Source organism: Camelus bactrianus, chromosome 11 (genome assembly GCF_048773025.1).
Source record: "Camelus bactrianus isolate YW-2024 breed Bactrian camel chromosome 11, ASM4877302v1, whole genome shotgun sequence".
In the NCBI taxonomy this organism is placed as follows: domain Eukaryota; kingdom Metazoa; phylum Chordata; class Mammalia; order Artiodactyla; family Camelidae; genus Camelus; species Camelus bactrianus.
In genome coordinates this window covers 79,880,878-79,899,399 of record NC_133549.1, presented here as the reverse complement: position 1 = coordinate 79,899,399, position 18,522 = coordinate 79,880,878, and the positions used below count along the sequence as shown (strand labels likewise).

General features: G+C 48.7%; 1 protein-coding gene across 5 annotated transcripts in view; it reads right to left on the bottom strand.

The window, feature by feature from the left end:
* Positions 1-18,522, bottom strand: part of WDFY4 (WDFY family member 4) — a 267,639-nt gene that overhangs the window by 135,171 nt on the left and 113,946 nt on the right. For all 5 annotated transcript variants that reach the window (XM_010963488.3, XM_045523018.2, XM_045523019.2 and 2 more), the window contains exons 25-32: positions 17,638-17,711; positions 15,482-15,643; positions 14,803-14,897; positions 12,961-13,060; positions 10,820-11,025; positions 9,899-10,068; positions 7,647-7,772; positions 2,536-2,700 (exon numbers count right to left, since the gene is read on the bottom strand). In XM_010963488.3, coding sequence (XP_010961790.2) covers positions 2,536-2,700; positions 7,647-7,772; positions 9,899-10,068; positions 10,820-11,025; positions 12,961-13,060; positions 14,803-14,897; positions 15,482-15,643; positions 17,638-17,711 — 1,098 coding nt within the window. The remainder of the gene's footprint in view (positions 1-2,535; positions 2,701-7,646; positions 7,773-9,898; positions 10,069-10,819; positions 11,026-12,960; positions 13,061-14,802; positions 14,898-15,481; positions 15,644-17,637; positions 17,712-18,522) is intronic.

Below are 18,522 nucleotides of genomic sequence, written 5' to 3'. Positions count from 1 at the left end.
CAGGGTTCCTTACCACACCAGATCCTGCTGTGGTCTCCGAACCCGAGACAGTGGGAGTGGTGGAAGGAAGCTGGGCGCAGAGCAAGGGAGACCTGTAGTCTCAGCGAGGAAGCCCAGGATGTGTCCTGGGCAAGGCGTTACCCTCCTCAGAGCCACAGTCCCCATCAGTCAAGCAGTAATGATGAAAAGGCTCTCACAAAGACGCAACAAAGGAACAGTGCACGTGGCAATGCCTGGCCCCGGTGTACCATCAGGAAAGCACGTCCCACCTTCCTGTGGAGCCTGCCAGGCTCTGCTGACGTTGACAGACAGGACCCTCAGGTGAAAAGAGAAATAGGGCTTCAGCCAGCCCTGGGGTCCCAGCCCTGCAGCACCTTGGCCTTCACTGTCTCAGTTCACATTTATTAAAATACTGGGAGATAGACGAGGTGGGGTCATCAGCCCGGTACGTCCAGGAGGACACGGAGATGCTGGGAGGCTGAATGACATGCCCAAGGACACAGGGCCAGGGTCTCCTGACTCCCAGCCCATGGACTTTTCACACGTTCATCTGTCGGCACCTCCCTTCACTCATTCATAAAATTAATGCAGCCATTCTTAATTAAGCCATAAAATGAATTTAACGGCACCTAGGGCGGTGGTGACTGCATTAATTAGCTCCATGCAGCCTTGACTGGAAAGATGCCACATAAAATCACAGCAAATCAAAGTCTTCTGGTCACCAGCCTTCTGCATGAAGAGGGTCTGTCATGTTTTCTGTGCAAACAAAGGCCTTTTGGAGCGGACCTGGAGCTGAAATGGGAAGAGGAGCCCTGGGGATAAGAGCTCTAGAACTGGGGGCGGGCTCACCCACAACAGGCTGGGAGGTGACTTTGGGCCAGGCCCTCCCTCGGGCAGGAACTACTGAGCACACGGAGGAAGAGCCCTGGGTCAGAGTGCGCTCTGTGGCTGCCGGTGCGCAGCCGGCTGGAATCCTGACTCAGCAGATGGAGGGTCTGGCCTGTGGGTGCAGGGGCTGACGTGGGGATCTGGGCTGAGAATGTCAGGCTATCGACTTCGAATCCCTGGCCCTCTCTGGGTGGGGGGAGTGGTGAGGGCCAGCCTGTAGGACTGTCCTTCCTCCCTGCCTGGCCCGGGGCACCTGTATGCGGGGTCCCATCCCCCATCCCTTCCAGTGCTGCCTGCAGTGCCTTCCTTTGCTCTTTATTGATTCTTTTTTACTTCCTTTTCTACTATGTTGCTTTAGTTGCTATTAGCCCATCAAATCATTTCCTCTTTTTGCAAATCTTCCAGTCATTTTATTAAAACTAATTACTCTTAAATTTTATTTGGCCATTTAATTTTATTTTAAACGCACTGATGGAAAGGACATGGGCTTTGGGGTGAGAGAGTGAGGTTTAAATCTTGGCTCTGTCACTCACTAATCACATAAGCTGTGGTGTGTTTCATCCCCTCACCATTTTGTAGGATGGGTCTTACAGCCCCACTGAACCAGGAGGAAACTGGTCAGTTTCACCTCCCCGAATCTCACTTTCCACTTTAACACCGCCTGCATCGGGTGCCCGTGAGGGTGTGTGAAGCCCCAGGTCAGGACCATTGCAGGTGTTCAGTAGATGGAGGCTGTCAGCATGAACGCACTGCTAGAAAAGATTAGCTTACAGAGCATGTCCATTCACTCACTTCGTCTATTAGCAAACAATTATGGAGTAAACACTACCTGCGTGCACTGTGCCTGGCATGACTTCTAAACCCTCTACTTACCAACTGTGCCTCGTATGTTCCTTTGGCTACTGGTTTGCAGCCAGGTGTGGCTAACTCACTCTACCAGGCTGGGTCTCAGCTCCTACTCCACCAGCATGGGGTGATGGGCAGGCTTGTGCCCCTCCTCCTCCTACACCTGCCCTTCACCGGTCCCCGCCTGCTCCTCTCAACTCCCAGATGCTCTCAGCACAGAGTCCCCTGGACCTGCTGGCACTGGCTCTTGGTCTCAAACTCACTCACCTCTCTTCCCATAGCACCTCACTCTCATCTCTCTACCCCCACAGTCAGACCTCGTCCTCAAGACCCAGTCGGTCCCTTTGCCCTCCCAGCTGGGCCTCTGCAAACCCTCCGATGGCCGCAAACAGGAAGGGTCCTGAGAAGACAGGACGCTGTTGCAGTTCCGCCCCTCCCCTGCAGGGGGCGCCGGCAATGAGCTTCCTGGGATCGACTGTGTTGTTTTGCGTTATCAGCGTGTGGGTATTCCACATAAAACTGGACTCCATCTACCATCAAATTTCTCATTACTGAGATTCCTAACAACTCAAAAAGTTACTGAATCACAAGCTGAAAATGTCCTGAAGCTGCATCTTTGCCAAGAGAAGGAAAATCACCCAAGTTTTTTGCTTAAGGTTTCAGCCAAGTTGCCTTAAAGTGTATTTTAATTTGCAGGTGGTGGGGCAGGGGTGGGGATAGGGAGGAATTTTGCCCTTCGCCCTTGAGGGACAGTGCCGCTCAACCCTGGCTCTCATGGGGCGGGGAAGAGGCATGTCCTACCTTAGGGGCTCCCAGGGGGAAGGCGACTGCGGCCAGGGTCTGGAGGAACTCTGGGGCACGCCAGGCCGGATCCTGGGGGTAGGTGCTGTGCACGAGGCCGAGGAACTGCAGCACGCTGGCCGGGAAGGTTCGTTCCCACGCGCCGTCTCCAGAACCTGTCGAGGGCTGAGGGCACACTTGGTGAGAGGTGGTGAGTGGGTGCGTGACTGGGGGGCTGCACAGGAGGACCTAAAATCTAGGCAAAAGACCTCCTTTCTGAGTCTCTCAACAAGACACCTCATTGTAAGACACTGAAAACTGTGGATTAGCAGGGATACTGGTCATCACCTGGGGCAGGGTTCAAGGGCTTCACACAGATTCCTCTTCTCACCTCACGACAACCCCCTGAGGTAGGTTTTACATGTATCTCTATTTTACAGATGGGAAGACAAAGGTACAGAGAGGCTGAGTAGCTTGTTAATGTTCACCCAGCAGGCAAGGGGCAGAGCCGGGAACTGAACCCAGGCAACCTGGCTGTTAAGTCTGTCTTCTCCATGCTTTCTATGTGGTAAGACATGGCTTCTGTGTACAAGAAACTTGCCAATTAGGGTTGACCCCAGCCTTCACTGGCTCCATGCTAACACCCCCAGCTCTAGCCCCTGCCCTGGCTGATACATGGATAAATCCTGTCCGAGGCTGCCAGGGCTCAAAGAGCCCCCTCCCCACCAGTCAGGGGTCTGGAATGGATCGTGTGGCACTGAGGTGATATCCAGTGCCCTGAGGGGACCTGGGCACCTGTCTGCCCCACACAATAACCTGGTCTTGGCCACCTGGCACAGCCTCCATCCTGGCTGCACCCTAGTGCCCTGCTGGAGCCCAGCTCCCCTGACCAGCTGTGTCCTGTCACTGATCCCAACCCCAGTGTATCCAGCTGCTGCCTGAGGTCCTTCTCTGTTCTGGATAGCCAGCCTGGAACTTGAAAATTGACCAAGCTTAATATCAGGGTCACTCCCTACCTAGCCACGCCAACAACCAGACTGAGTGACCCTCAGCCTACTCTTGTGGGTGTTCCAGGCAGACGTCGGGTCTTCCGTTGGCCAGTTACTCAGCCCCAGTCCCACCCACTCACAGCTTCCTCATTTCCCCACCAGCCTTGAGTCCTAGCCCCATGTACATGAGTTAGGATGTCCCGATAACCAAGTAAATACCAAATGCCTAGAACTGAGCCTCATTCTAGAAAACTCAATTCTGATTGAAAAAAGAAAGGGGACAACTAAAGAGAGGTTTAAGACCTCTTTCCCAAGATCCTGTGGGTTTGGTTTCAGCTGAGCAGGCAGGCAGAGGGAAACTGCTCCTGGAGTTACCTGCATCTGCCATCTCCACTGAGTTCTTACAGCACAATATTAGATTTAGAGGAAGTACCAGAGGTCGGAGTTCAGAGACCTTTTCCTGGAGTTAGTCTGCCGCTTACTAACAGTACAGCTTTGTATCACTTTCTTAATCCCCTTACACATCCAGTCCCAACTCTGCAAGACAAAGATTGTACTGTGACCTATTTCATAAGGTCATGAGAATTAAATGAGACTTTTTAGTGCTTCAGGCTTATTTTCACAGTGAGGAGCACAGGGCAAAAATAGAGGAAGTTGGGAGACAAAGTCAGATACAGAGGACTTGGACTTTTGGAAGAAGGATTTGAATTTGATGCACTGAACAACAGGCACCCCCTGAAGGCCCTTAGGCAAGGCAGTGCCCTGGGATGAAATGCTAACATTGGGCACACGTGCCTCCACCGTGCCCTCGCTCTGTGACCCTGCCTGAGTGGGTTAACCTCCACGGCTTCAGTGTCTACATTTGCACGAGGGAGATAATTCTGTCTTTTCCAAAGGATAGCTGCACGCAATAAAATGGCTAACATCTACAAGATCAATAATGCTAAACACTGACAAGGCCTTGGAATGACTAGAACCTTCGCAGACTAAGAGCTGGTGAGTGTAAACTGGCACTTCACTTTGGAGAACTATTCCACAGTATCTGCTAAAACAAGTCACGTGTACAGCTGGTGACCCACAATTTCACTCCTGGGTATATTTCCAACAGAAAGGATTATGTATGTCCACCAAGAGATACATGTAACAGCTTTATTCATAACCCAGGATGGATAAACAGTGATCCATTATCACAATAAAATACTACTGAACAATAAAAAAAGAATGAATTTCCAAGTGAATCCCACAAACCTAAAGATGAGTGAAAGACGCCAAACGCAAAGGAGTACATGCTGTCTGATTCTACTTGATATCAAGTTCAAGAACAGGCAAATGAATCTGTGGTTACTACGAGGCAGGGAAGTAACAGCAAAGTAAGGTTCCAAGCAAAAAATAAAATATAATAAACTGAGAAAGATATGTTAGCATTATTCACTACAATTACATCCCCGACCTTTCTCTCTTATCTTTCTGGATTTTGCCTTTTGTGTTTTGATGCTTTTCTATCATATTTGGTAAATGATGCCTTCATGGCAAATAGCTTCAATGAACCAAAATAATCTTCCAGTGACTTTGCTTTTGTTACATGTTTGTTAGATCCCAGTAGGTTGGGTCCTGTTTTCTGACCCAGTTTAAGGGTCACATCTGTAGTACACGAGTTACCCATTTTATGTTTGTTATTAAAATGTAAATGTTTGGCCTGATTTTTTTACTTCTCTCTGCATACTGTGTATTTTCTTTATTTTAAATGCTTTTGTGTTATTCCTTTGGTTTGCTCTTTCTAAATAACATTAATTGATTAGAAAGGTAACAAACTCCTTATGCTGCAAATGGAAAATATGCCTTTTTTTCAGGCGTCCCCAGATTAATTGCACATTAGGGCTACAATGGAACCATGAATAAGTTTCCCAAAGTAGGAAAGCATAAACATATGTTCTGCTAGGACAAAACTGAACTGGAAGGGGTAACAGCAATTTAAATTAAAAAAGTCCCACCACAGAGACACTGAAAACTATGAGTCAAGAAGGTCTTTAAAACTTCAATCACAGAAACCCTAGAAACCAACAAAAAGTGAAGATGACGTCAAATATCAAAATCTTAAAACAACTCCCCCGCAAAAACAGGAGAATGATAACATATATCGAAAGTTGGTTCTTTAAATAAATCCACAAGTCCTCAGCTCCTTAAGTAAGGACAGGTGAGGTAAAGAGAGAGCACGCATTTACAAATTAAGGATAAGAAGGAAATAATGACACAGAAAATTAAATGAATTAAAAGAGACCATTTGGGCAAACTGAACAAGTAGGAAGAAGTTCTAAAAATACCAATTACCTAAACTAGGTCAAGGAGACATTTAAAAGCCTAAGCAGGGCAATAATGGAAAAATTCAGGCCCCAGAATTTTCATAGGAGCAATTTAAACAATACAAGAATAATGAATTTAGCATCTTCTTGAATAAAAAGAAAAAAGCCCTTTTTTCAATAAAGCTAGCATAATAGTGATACCAAAGCCTGACAGCATATAAAAAAGAGAACACTACAAGCTAATATCACTTACAAATATGAGTGAAAATCAGAAATAAAATATTTACATGGAGACTAAGGAAGTATGCTAAAAGAACAATAACAAAATGGCAAGGTGAGATCTTTGCAAGAATGCAAGGAAATCTATTAATATAATTCATTATAGGGAACTGGTTAAAAGGAAAAAGCATATGACCATCTAATTATATGCTCAAAGAGTATTTAATAAAAAATAAGTACATTACTGTTTTTAAAAAGAGCAAAGAGCTTGATCTGGTTTTTTTTTTCCTTTTCCTACTCAACACACGCACGGCAAAGTTGGCAAAAGATGAAACAGGCAATTCAGAGTAAAATAAATAGAGATGGTTAACACGCATGTGAAAATGCTATTGACGTCAGTAACAATAAATGCAAAAGAAGTCAACTATGAAATCACCATCAGTTTGGCCTTGTCATCGAGGCTGGGAGGACTGGGCCAAGCACATCTCTACGAGACGGTGAAATGTAAGTGAGAAGGGGAAACGTGTATATATAATGTCTGATGCAACCTTCCTGAGAAATAAAATGCAAGAAGTACACTTTGCCTGGCGATCCCACATCCCAGAATTTATATGAAGGGGGACATCAAACTGGAGAATAGAGACATCTACTCAAGAAAGTTCATAATGAACTTTTTGTAACAACGAACATTCTGAGATACAACACAAATTTCTATCTACAAATAATGAATCCCAACAACATGTTGAGATTTAAAAAAAAAAAAAGGCAGAAGGAATCTGCAGTCTGATCCTCCAAGGATATGGTAAAATCTTAGACAGGTGTCTGGAAGGATACGCCACTAAAGTTCACAGTGGATCTCTGGATGGGTGTGTTTTGGGTGATTTTTACTGTCTACTTTTTTTTTTTCTTGTTTAAATGTTAGGTAATCATGCAATTAGGGTTTCCCCACACATACGAAACCTCCAGCTTCCCTTAGAGTCTGCAGAATGAAGTCAGAATTCTTCAGCCTCTCATGCAAGTTCTTGTGACCTGGCTTACGGTTACTCCTGTTCACAGACCACATGCCCTTCACTCCCTCGCATTTGCCTCCACATCTGAAACCTCTCTACCCACCCTCAGGGTGGGCCTTGAAGGCCTGAATCAAAGGCTCTCCATGTCACGTCTGTAGCTGGTGGGCATCTGTCTTCTCCAAGACAGGTCTCCACCTCATGGGTCACCCAATTGAGAGGCCCACTGTCCTGGCAGAGGTGAGCTCCTTGAGAGGAGAGACCCCCTTTCCCCTCTATAGGGCCCCTGAAGCTCCTGACTTAAAGGGCTTGCTCCCAAATGTTCCCTTTGACTGAAGACATGAAATCTCCCAGTGAAGAAAGTCAAGCATTTAAACAAATGGGAAGTAGATGTTTCTGGCAAAAGCACGTAAACTCCAGTGGGCACAAATAGACACGGTTTCCCATTGTGCACCTAAATTATTACTAGGAACCCAACCTGCCTCTTCCATCAAGACTTCTGAATAACACCTCTAATTATCAGCATTACTGGAAGCTGCCGGGAAAGGTCAAGGTTGACTTCCCGAGACCGTCTTCCCATCAGAGCCTCCTCTCAGCACGTGGGGAGCGGGTCTCACCTGGCTCATGGTGGCTTTCAGCATCTCCAGGAGCAGCAGGGCACCTTCCATGCACAGCCCGGCCCGGAGGACCTCTTCCTTGTGGTGCTTATGCAAGAGCCATTGCAGCATGGCGTCCAGGCTGTCCTGAAAGAGGGGGCCAGGACTGTAAAGAGACCTGTGGCTATGTGCCAAGAGGACCAGCTCTCCAGCCAGCACATCGTGTTTCCCAGGGGGCCCCGGTGGGAAAGGAAAAACCAACCAACCACACGGCAGCAGCCCAGGCAGCTGGCCTGTTCGGGGAATTTCAGCCCCCTGATGGCGCACCGGGGAAAGCGACACCTCAGAGAGGGTGCTCACCAGCAACTGGCGTCAAGTTCAGTTCTCTTAGTTCTTCTTGGTCTGACATCACAAATACTCAAGGTCCCAATCAACTTTAATGAATTCTTGTGAGTGTGATGGCAGAAAACATACAACAAATGCCAAGGCTTTGGGGCAAGTGCAGAGCACAGCAGACAGAGCACAGGGTTGATTAGCTGGGTGACCTGACTTTGCCTCTTTAAAAGCTGTGCTTATGCAACCTTTTCAGCCTCTTGGCAGTTCAGTTTCCTTCTCTGAAATGAGAATTACATTATCTACCCCATGGGGTTGTTGTAAATATCAAACGATATAAAACATGTAAAAACATCTATCATGGGTCCTGACATTCAGCAAATGTTTGTTTCCTGCAATACGTTCTTAGAAAAATAAAAATACAGGGTTTCTATGAATTCGGGACAGCATATTAAGAACTTTATTTTGAAGTGTGATCTGTAATACTATTGGCATAGGTCGACTGAACTAGGTCAAATATAAGGATGTGCAAGAGGTGAATTTTCTAGCCTTCTATTTGCAAAGCCATGACCCTCCATCCATGTCGACTCAGTGAAGTTCAACTCAACTCAATCAAGACCAAGAAGCAATTTCTGAGTCTATTTGTCAGGTGCCCTGGAAGATGAGTAAGAGTTGAGGTCTGTTCTTGAAGGGCTCAGTATCTCAGGAGAGAGGCAAATGTAAAATGTAAACATGCTGGTGTCACATAAGGCATAAAAGGAATGCTTCTTGCTGTCTAGGGGTCTAAGCAGGAGGTGGCATCTGAGCTGAGAATGGAGGGAAGACACCTCTCCAAGCAGGTGATGGTGGGAGAAAGGGCTGACAGGGCAGGCAGGCACAAGGCTGCAGGTCTTATTGGGGAGGTGACTCAGGAGGACCACAGAACAAAAAGGCCAGCGAGAGAGGAAGTTAGGCTGGGAGACAAGTCAGACACCCAAACAGGAAGGGCCTTGATGCTGGCCGGGGAGTCTGAACCTGATCCACAGGAATGGGAGCCAATGAAGCCTTGGATTTGGTGCAAGTCAGTGAGTTAGTGAGTGAGAGGCTGGTGAGAAGGTGTGTATCGTGAGTGTAGACTCCTCTTTGGAGAAATGTGGCCAAGGAAGGACAGAAGTGTGACAAACAGGACAGCAGCTGGTCAAGAGTGTGAGTCAAGGGGACAGCTTCTGGTTGTAGGTGGGACATAATTTACCATGCCTATAGTCTCTGAGGAAAGAGTCAGTAAAAAAGAAGATGCTGAAAACACAAAAGAAGGGATAATAGAGAAGGGCGGTCACTGAGGAAAGGAAGCGAAGGACACCAGACTAGCCCAGAAAAGCTGCCCTTTGCAAGCAACAGTGGAGAGAAGGTGATCAAGAGGGTCATGGCATGTACATGTCGTGGGGGGGTTCCTGAGGTAATGCCCCCTTCATGGGGGCCTCCACTCCCATCATGAGGTAAGTCATCTGAGCAAAGGGTGCCTGGGAGCCAGAAGACTCAGGGCTCACACTGGAGTGCAGGGGACTAGCAGGGGCGTGACTGAGGCAAAGGGACATGTTTCTTCGGAGGCATAAGCTGAGGCCCTACCTCAGTGGTGGCAGCCATTCGCCTCTCCACATTGCCGCCACAGTCATGTGATCTCTCCAGCTGTGCCCAGAAGGAGAGAGAGACTCACAACTGGGATTGATCGATCAAAACGGAGCCCCGCTGGGAGGGACGATGGGAGGCTGAGGCTGAGGAAGCCAAGGGTATCTGCAGAGCTAGTCAGGGGAGTGGGGCTGCCAGGGCAGGAAGTGGGTCAGGACTGAAGTTGGAAGACACAGAGAGGGGAAGAGGGAGGGGAGTCTTAGGGAACCGCCTTGGTCACGTGGAACCAGAAAACCAAGAGTGTCGCCCCATCCCAGGGCGACCCGAGAACTTACTTTGGGCCTGTCCACCAGCTCCGTAAGAGGCGTCTGTAGGAAGAAGGTGGACACGACGAGGTAGACTTCCGGGATGTGAACGTGGTGGGCCAGAGAGTCGCTCAAGACTCGGAAGCCAGGAAGCAGGCAGGGGCTCTGGTCGGGCACGGGAGGGTGGCTCTGCAGGCTCTCTGTTGATGCGGGAGGTGCCCAACAGCCACTGAGAACAATTGCCCTCGCTTCCAGTCGAGGACTCCCTGCCACCCGCCCATCCCATAGAAGCGCCTGATGGAAATACACGTCATACACACAGGAGCACAAGAAAGTGCTCAACAGGAGTTCCTTTCCCTGCTCCTGACATGCCCATTCATTCATTCATTCATTCATTCAAAAACAGACGCTAATTTAGTGCCTACCTCCTTAGAGGTGACCAGACCTCTTTGTATTAGACAATAAGAACATAGCATTTTGACAAAATATACAGAACCCCGGGCCTTCATCAGCTACTTACAATGCGACAGGAGGGACAGACATGAAGGAATTAAATACCCAAATAAATCTATGCTTGTGAATTGTGGTAAGAACTATAAAGAAAAGAGAGTATAACAGAGGTGTCCTAACCCAGACGGGGCCCTCCTCTCCTGGAGGAGGGGGCCTTAAGGAAGACCTCACATCAGGAGAGATGTGCTGCTGTCAAGGGCTGGGGAGGCACCTCAGGAGGAGGGAAGAGCCAAGGAGACTCTGAGGAATGGGAAGAAACCCCAGCATCTGAAGAGCAGTGAGGCCACGGGGAGATCCTGAAAAGGAAGTCAGAGGGGACTGGGGCCGATCGGGGGGTCAGGGTCAAGGTGATCCTACTGCACGGGGCTGAGCCGGCCCCAAGCAGGCCTCACTCACCGACCACAGCTGGTACCCGCCTCCCAGAGACGGCCACACGCTCACCCATCATGATGTCCACGCCCTCGGAGCTGCGCTCCACCCAGCACCCGGCAGGCAGGCCGTCTTTAAATCGCGCGCGGAGGGAGGGGCTTGACAAAAAGTGCAGCAGCAGCTTCAGCCCCAGCACCACCGAGCTGGGGTGCAGGTGGGCCTGCACGAACAGCAGGAACCAGTCGGGCCCCAGGTTCAGAAACATCTCTTCCTTTGTTCTGCATGGGGGAGAGGGGTCAATAAAATGCTATCAATTATCTCTCAGTCCACAAGCAAGTGACATGTCGGAAACACGGGAATAATGTCCAGCCTCACTAGTCACCTAGAAAAGTCAAGTTCAGGTTAACATCCAGATATCCCTTAGCAAAGTACACACTCCATTTTAAAAGACTGGTAAAATAAAATGCTGGCAAGGTTGCTGTGAAATACATGGAATTTGTCTGTTAATGGCTGGAGTGTAAGTGGGCCAAAACTCTTCAAAGCAATTGGAAACTCTGTATCAATAGATGTAAAAATATGCAGGCTTTTGACAGCCCTACTCACTAACATTCATACTTACACAGCGTCTGACTAACCACCCATCTAATTACATCAATGTAGCCATATAAAACACACAACGATTACTTAACTCCCTTTTTAAATAACTGGTCAAAACTAATCTAAATGGAACAGTCCAGTATGTATGCATCTTTATTGGTTTAGACAAAAAAAAATACATGTTTAACTGTCACTTTCAAAAATGAGTTTTAAAATGATGAGTCTAAAGAATACAGACTTGCTGGAGAGAAACGAGGGAAGGGAGCTGTGCAGCCCATCCTCAGGGGCAATGGTTCAGCAAAGGACTCAGCCTCCTGAGAGTCAGGGAAGGATTCACCTTTGTTGGGCATTGTTCTCAGCACCAGCTGCCAGACTCAGCATAGTGAGGGTGTGGCCACTGGAACTAGGAGTCAAGAAACTGCCCTCCTTTCTAGCCATGCCCCCGCTTATTAATTGGATGACTTTGGCAGAGTTCTTGATACGCTCTGGCCATTTTCCTTCATTATGATGATGATGGTGGTGGTGATGGTGACGGTGATGATGATGATGGTAGCAGTGGTGGTGATGGTGATAATCAGCAGTTAGCTTATGGAATATTGAGAGCACCCCAGGCACCATGCTCAGGGCTATCCACATGTTAATTTCCATCTATGGCAGATACCATTTTTATCCTCATATAGATAAGTAGAAGAGAGGCATGGGGGCTTAGGTAATCCCCCCAAGATCCCTGAGGGCAGAGCTGGGATTTGAACCCTGGAAGTCTAGTTGTCAGACCCCAGGTGCCTAAACAGTATACTACATTTCTTTTCAAAAAGTCAAAAAGGAAGATGCCTTCCTTCCTCATCCCCAAGGCATCTTCCAGTTCTACGATGCCTTGATTCTAGAAATATAAAGACTTTATAAGTAAAAGTATCTGCAAGGCTGTTTTACTGAGGGGTAACTCCCCACCCCAATTCCTCCCTGCCCCAAACACACGTACACACTGAAATGTCAACTCAGTGAGAGTAAGGACCCACTTGCTCTGAGAGAGGAACAGTGTCTGGCACACAGTAGGTACTCAACAAAGAGTTGTTGAATTCATGACTCCAGAGCTGAGATAAAGCAGGCAGGCACTCTGAGAGAGTTAATGGAACTTTATGATTACACATTGTTTTGAAAGTTAATTGAAGGCAGACAACTCCTTTTTCCAACTTGGGGAAGTAACTAACAGTAAACAGCAGAAGAGTTTGGCAAGTCTTTTCCTTGATAGATGTTATTCGGGCTAACAATTTCTCCATTCTATCGCCTGCCAAGTACAGGACATCAAAATCAGTAATTATCACAACTGCCAAAACAATAACAATTACACTGTAGCAATGGTGACGGAAAGAGTTTATTGTAATTATACCAAATCTGTTTCCAGTTACTCATGCCCGTTTAACATTTGCATCAGAATATCTTAGGGCAAGGTCTGCTTTATTGGGTGGAGAGAATATAATTTTCTTTCTGCCTAGTGCAGAAAACACACTGCAGAAAACCAACTCAGAGATGCTAAACTTTTCATTAAGAAAAGGCTTTCATACCGCACCCTGTATGAGGCAGCCTCATGCCAAATCACTCTTTCTGGAGCTACTCACTCAGAGGACAGATGAAGTTGGGAAGAAGAGATTACACTGAGCAGCATCTCCAGCAACTGGTTTCTGAGCCAGATTGTCTTTCCAGATGTTTGGCTTCCAGCTACAAAAAAAAAAAAAGAAAGAAAGAAAGAAAGAAAATTCAGATTTGAGATAAAACGGATGTAAAGAGACATAATATTTGCTGCAGTAGGCAATCGTATCCACCAAATGCTTCATTCTCCCAGGAATTGGGGCATGGCTGGGACTCGAAATTTTGGCGTTCAATTCTAGATTTCCATGCAATGATTAAAAAGAATTTCAGGCAATGTTCCTAAAGTCCCTTTAACTGGAGATGTTTTTGATGCTCTCCTTTTCCCCATGAAAAAAAAAATCCTGAAAATGGTAAGGTCAAATTTCTCTTCGAGTAGAAGAATGTCTTAAATTATCACAGGCTGCAACATTCCCCGAGCACCTACTATGTGCTGGGCATTATGGGAGGCACTGGGGGCAGAGTGGTGATGATTATGGTGCGTGATCTGGGTTCCTGCTCTCAATTTGTTTCTAGGCTAGGCCTCTGACATGTCTATGTTTGCACTGCAGTTTGAATTGTAGCAAGAGGTATGCAGATCCATTGGAAGAAGAAACTTTACGTCTGAAGTTTATTCTAACCCAGAAGGACATGTAAATACTGTCTTAATAGAAGATGTTTAGTTAGATAAAAGTTTCACAGTAGAGTCCCTATGAGAAGGAGGACTGACTAAATAGTACACTGTTAGCCCATTATCCATTCATTCATTCCCTTGGTTGGCCAATTATTTTATCACCAATTCAGGGCACGCCCACCATGCTGTAGAGATATGACTGATGAGGGAGCTTGGAGAAGTGGAGTCAGACTCCCCTCTATTTGGATTCCAGCCCTATCTCTCATTAAGTTCCTAATCTCTCTGAGCCTCGGTTTTCAGATCCGCAAAATGGGAAGAGTAATTCCTACTTTTCAGGCTTGATCTAAGGATAAAAGATATTTTATCTAGATTGAGTAAGATGATCCAAGAGAATCTTCAGTGATAAGAATGTTCTCTATCTGCCCTGTCCAGTAAAGGCAGTAACCACTGGCCTCACATGGTTATCAGGCACTTGGGACACGGCTAGTGTGTCTGAGGAATTTAACCTTTAATTGTAGTTAATTTCAATTAATTAAAATTAAAATTTAAATGGCCGTATGTGGCTAGAGGCTCCCATCTTGGACAGCGCAGACCCGAAGGGCCGAGGACAACGCAATCAGTAGTTAACTGTCCCCTTCACACCTGCCCTAGCAGAGGGAACGCAGAACATGATGTAGCTGCTGTCCTGTGTCTGGTTGGGGAGAGAGACTCAAAGGAACAAACCACAGACCTCCGCATGAGGGTAAGCACAGGGGCTCTAGAAGCACAGAGGAGGACTCTTAACTCGGCTTGTGGGGCTGAGACTGGCTAGTGAGTGTGGTGGGGGGGGGGGCTGCTCAGGGAACAGCATGGACAGATGGCAGACCATCATATGTTAGGACGTGGAAGTGCTTCAGAGTGTTGAAACTGGGGCTCCTCAAGGGAGCAGGGCAGGGGAGAGCCACCTGGGAAGGGAGGTGGGGGCTGGGGCATGAAGGCTCCCACCTGCTGGTCTACAAGGAACCGGGTGTCATCCTGGAGGCCTTGGGGCCCATTCCAGGTTGTGAGGGAAGAACATACGGTTTGATTCTATTTGAAACCCTAATCATATAGCTCTCCCTCCTCCTTTCATGCAAAATGGTCCCAGCGCCTGTGCCTCTCAGGGCTGTTGTGGAGGTCGTCCTGCTGCCTTCAGACTGGCAGCTGGGAAAGGTCTCCTCACCGGGCACGGAGGGGTCTGGGGCTCCGTCCACGCAGATCGGCCTCTCGCTCACTGATGAAGAAGGCTTGAGGGTGTACACAACAAACAGCCCGATCCTGAAGGCAGAGAGAGAAGGATGCCCTCAACAGGGCCCAGGCTGTGTCTGCTGAACACACGTGAAGGCTTTCTGCACAGACCCACCCCAAGGCGGCTTCAGGGGAGGGTTTGAGGGGAACCATGTTATTCTGTGATCAATGTGGTATTTCCAGAGCCTTGTAAAGTCTGTCAGGATTCATCAGAGCAGCTAACTCTGGCTCTGCCAGCTCAACAGAACAGTGATGCAGACAGAAAAGGTGACACGTCATGCCAGCGGAGACCGTTCTTTGGGAAATCTGCAAGAGGTGGGCATGCTGGGTCACTGGCTGGTGAGGATGGCCATGCTCGCGGAATTTCTTGTGTTCTTGGCACAGTAGGTGTGTCCGAGCACCAGGGAGCAGTGGACACATAGCCCTGCTGGGGAGTCCAGTGGACCCACCCCTTTCTTCAACTCTTGGCCCTGAGCAGAGAAACTCCTAGAATGTTCCAAAGAAAGAGAACCTGCTACTGTGTTGAGTGTAGTCAGGAGAGAGCTGGGGGTTACATTCCTTCATTAAACTGCCCGAAGGGTCTGCCCTTCCTGCCCGGGGAGCTGGCGCAGTACCTGAGCAAGTCCTGGAGGCTGAAGTGGCCCCGCAGCTGATGGCCTAGGATGGCAATGATGGTGGGCATCTTGGAGGGGGTGAGGCCCGGCTCATTGAAGTGGAAGACGAGCTTGGGAATAAGCCGTGTCTGGTGAGCAACTTCAGCATTCCGGGGTCCGTCCCTGGTGAGCCCGGGAGAGAGGCAGTAAAAGCTTTTACTGGAATGAACCAAATTCGCTGTGTTTCTGCTAAAAAGGTTTCAAAGACTGGGCTTGCTCCGTGGCCCTCTGACTCCACCGCTCTCTTGTTAGCTCATCAAAATGCAGTCAGACACCCATCAAAGAAGTGTCTGCCCAGTGCCAGCATCGCTCGGGGATGAGCCCCTGTGCCCTTCCACCCCCAGAAACTGCCTTCAAAGACAAGCCCCGGTTATTGACTTTTAAATTCCAAGCCTCGGGGAAAACTAATGCCGGGTCTCGGAAAACACAGAACAAAGAGAGCAGACTGGAGTGTGACCACGGAGCACTTCCCAACAGCCGGGAGCGCGCCCTCGGCGAGCCTGTCTGGGCTTGCGCTCTTCCTGCCCACCCCAAACCGCAAAGTGGATGAACACGCCGCCGGAGTCAGAGGGGAGAGAGACAGAATTCAAGCCTCCACACCCCCTCCTTAGGATAATCGCACATCCACTTTCCAGTAAATCCTACCCCCCACCAAGAAAACAGCCCCCAGGGTGAGTGTCCGTCTCCTAGAAAATAACAGGTACGGAAAGAAAGTGGAAAAGTCGGGAAGAAAATAAAGGTGGAGGAGAGTGAATCTGGGTGAGTGGCTCCTGCTTGAACAGTCTTTTCAGGAGTGGTGTGTTCAATTCTGCCCAGCTCCACATCCCTGATATACAATGGAGGCAGAACCAGCCCAGTTCTGTGTATGACTTGCATTCACAGGCTCAGTGGGAAAAATGTGCGTGCATCACCTGTAAATCCCCACCATCTTGTGCTCTTTCTTATCCCTGAGCAGCCCACTTTTCTGTGTTCCTCCTCCACAGGACTGTGTCTTATCCTTCTCTGAACTCCCAGCACTAAGAACTAGTGTGAAACGGAGTGGGTTTATAATAGTTGGTCAATTATGAGTGGCTAAATGAAAATATGGTTGCAGCACCAAGGTATTAATGATTTCTAGAATGGCTGACTGGTGAGGAGGCAGGTGGAGGTGGGTGTGAACAGCCCAGCGTGCAAGGAAGGAGGTGGGTTGATAGGCTGGCTTCCTTGCCTTCCTTCTGGTCACAGCCCCTGGTTTTCTTTGGGAACTACCTCTTTCTAACCGCCCTGCACCCACTCCAGAGGGCAAGTCATGCTCCTGGCCTGGCCACCTGACCCAAGATGGCCCCATGGTACTCCATCCTATTGCTAGGAGTATTGCGTGAAAAAGAAGCCCTCTCTTCTGACTGCGTTGAGCAGAGGACGTGCTCTGAGAGCTCTAAGAGCAGGGGAGCAAGTGGAGACGAAATCAGGGGCAGATCTCAGATAAAGGAGTGTGAGCACCACCTAGACAACATGTGAAGACCTGCCTCACTCAGTTGTGTGAGCCAAGAAGTGCCCTCTCTCTCCACCTTCCTTTCTCCCCTCCTTTTTCCTTCCTTTTCCCCTCCCTTTCTTCCTTCCTTAAGTTGGTTTCAGTTGTCTTTCTGCCACTTGCTATCAAAAGAGCCCTAATTCAAAAAGTGATGTTCAATGTGACGGTATTTGGAGGTGGGGCCTTCAAGAGATGCTTAGGTCATGAGGGTGGAGCCCTCACGAATGGGATTAGTGTCCTTATAAAGGACACCACAGAGTGCCCCCCACCCCTTCTGCCATGTGAGGTTGTAGTGAGAAGACAGCCAACTATGAACCAGGAAGCAGGTCCCCACCAGACACTGAACCTGCCAGAGCCTTCATCTTAGACTTCCACCTCCGGAACTATGAGAAGTAAGTTTCTGTGATTTGTAAACCACCCAGTCTATGGAATTTTTGTCCCAGCAGCCTGAGCAGATTAAGACAGATATGCCGTGGTCAGGGGACCCAGTGCTCTGGGAGTAGGGGAAGGCGTGGCTGCTGAGCCACCAGCGGTCCTGCCCTCTCAACCCCTGTCCTCAGCATGAAGCCTTTGGTTCCAATCCTTAGGCTGACAAAGCCCAGCCTACCTTGGCGACTGAAGTATTTCCACAAGATGGGAAAAGAGGGAGAGCTCCAAGTTGTCTGCAGCGTTCATCCAGAGCTGGAAGACGGAACACACAGTGAAACCAAGGCGTGCGGGAAGAAGGGTTTCCAGGCAGTGTGAGCAGGTGGGGTGCAGGGGGTGGTCTGCTCGGCTTGGCATCACTAGCGCAACTTACCAGCTCTGGGATCAGCCTAGCTCTCCTGACAGCTAGATGGTAGAGGATGCCTCCCCCAGGGGAAAGCTCAACTGTCGTTCCTGTCTTCCCCCATCTCTGCTGCTGTCTGGAGCTTTACTGTGAGTCTAGATTCCAACCAAGGACACCTGCACTAACCACCCCTCCGGGTGTCGCACCCTGGGCCCCGCAGCCTGGGTGTCCACACACCAAACACATCTCTTTCTCACTGGATCCTACCAGGCAATTATCAGCGTTCCCAGTTTAGAGATGAGAAACTCAAGGCTGAGACAGACCACTGAGTGACAGGTCCCTCTCAACACCAGCAAGTGACAGGGCTGGAATCAGAAGCTGGGTCTCACCTCTCAGGGTTCACGCAACTACGCAGCCGACCAGTGCATGCAATTTCTTCAGGTCCCCGACCTGGAGAACCTGCTGCAAGCCCCCGTTCCCATCTGCTGTACAACAGAATTGGGAGCGACCCGCAGGCGGGAAACGCACTGAGCTTCTAAGAGTGAGGTTTTATCACGCGAGTTGTCTGCACGCACCGTAAACGGAATGTAGCTGCTTCCCATCCTCCTGGGGCAAAGGTGGTGGCGTACCTTCACGTCTCACTTCTCCTTCCCTTTAGAAAGCCCTGCTATTTCTCATCTAAATACTGACATTTCCTAAGGCCCAGATCTAGAAGGTTCAGAT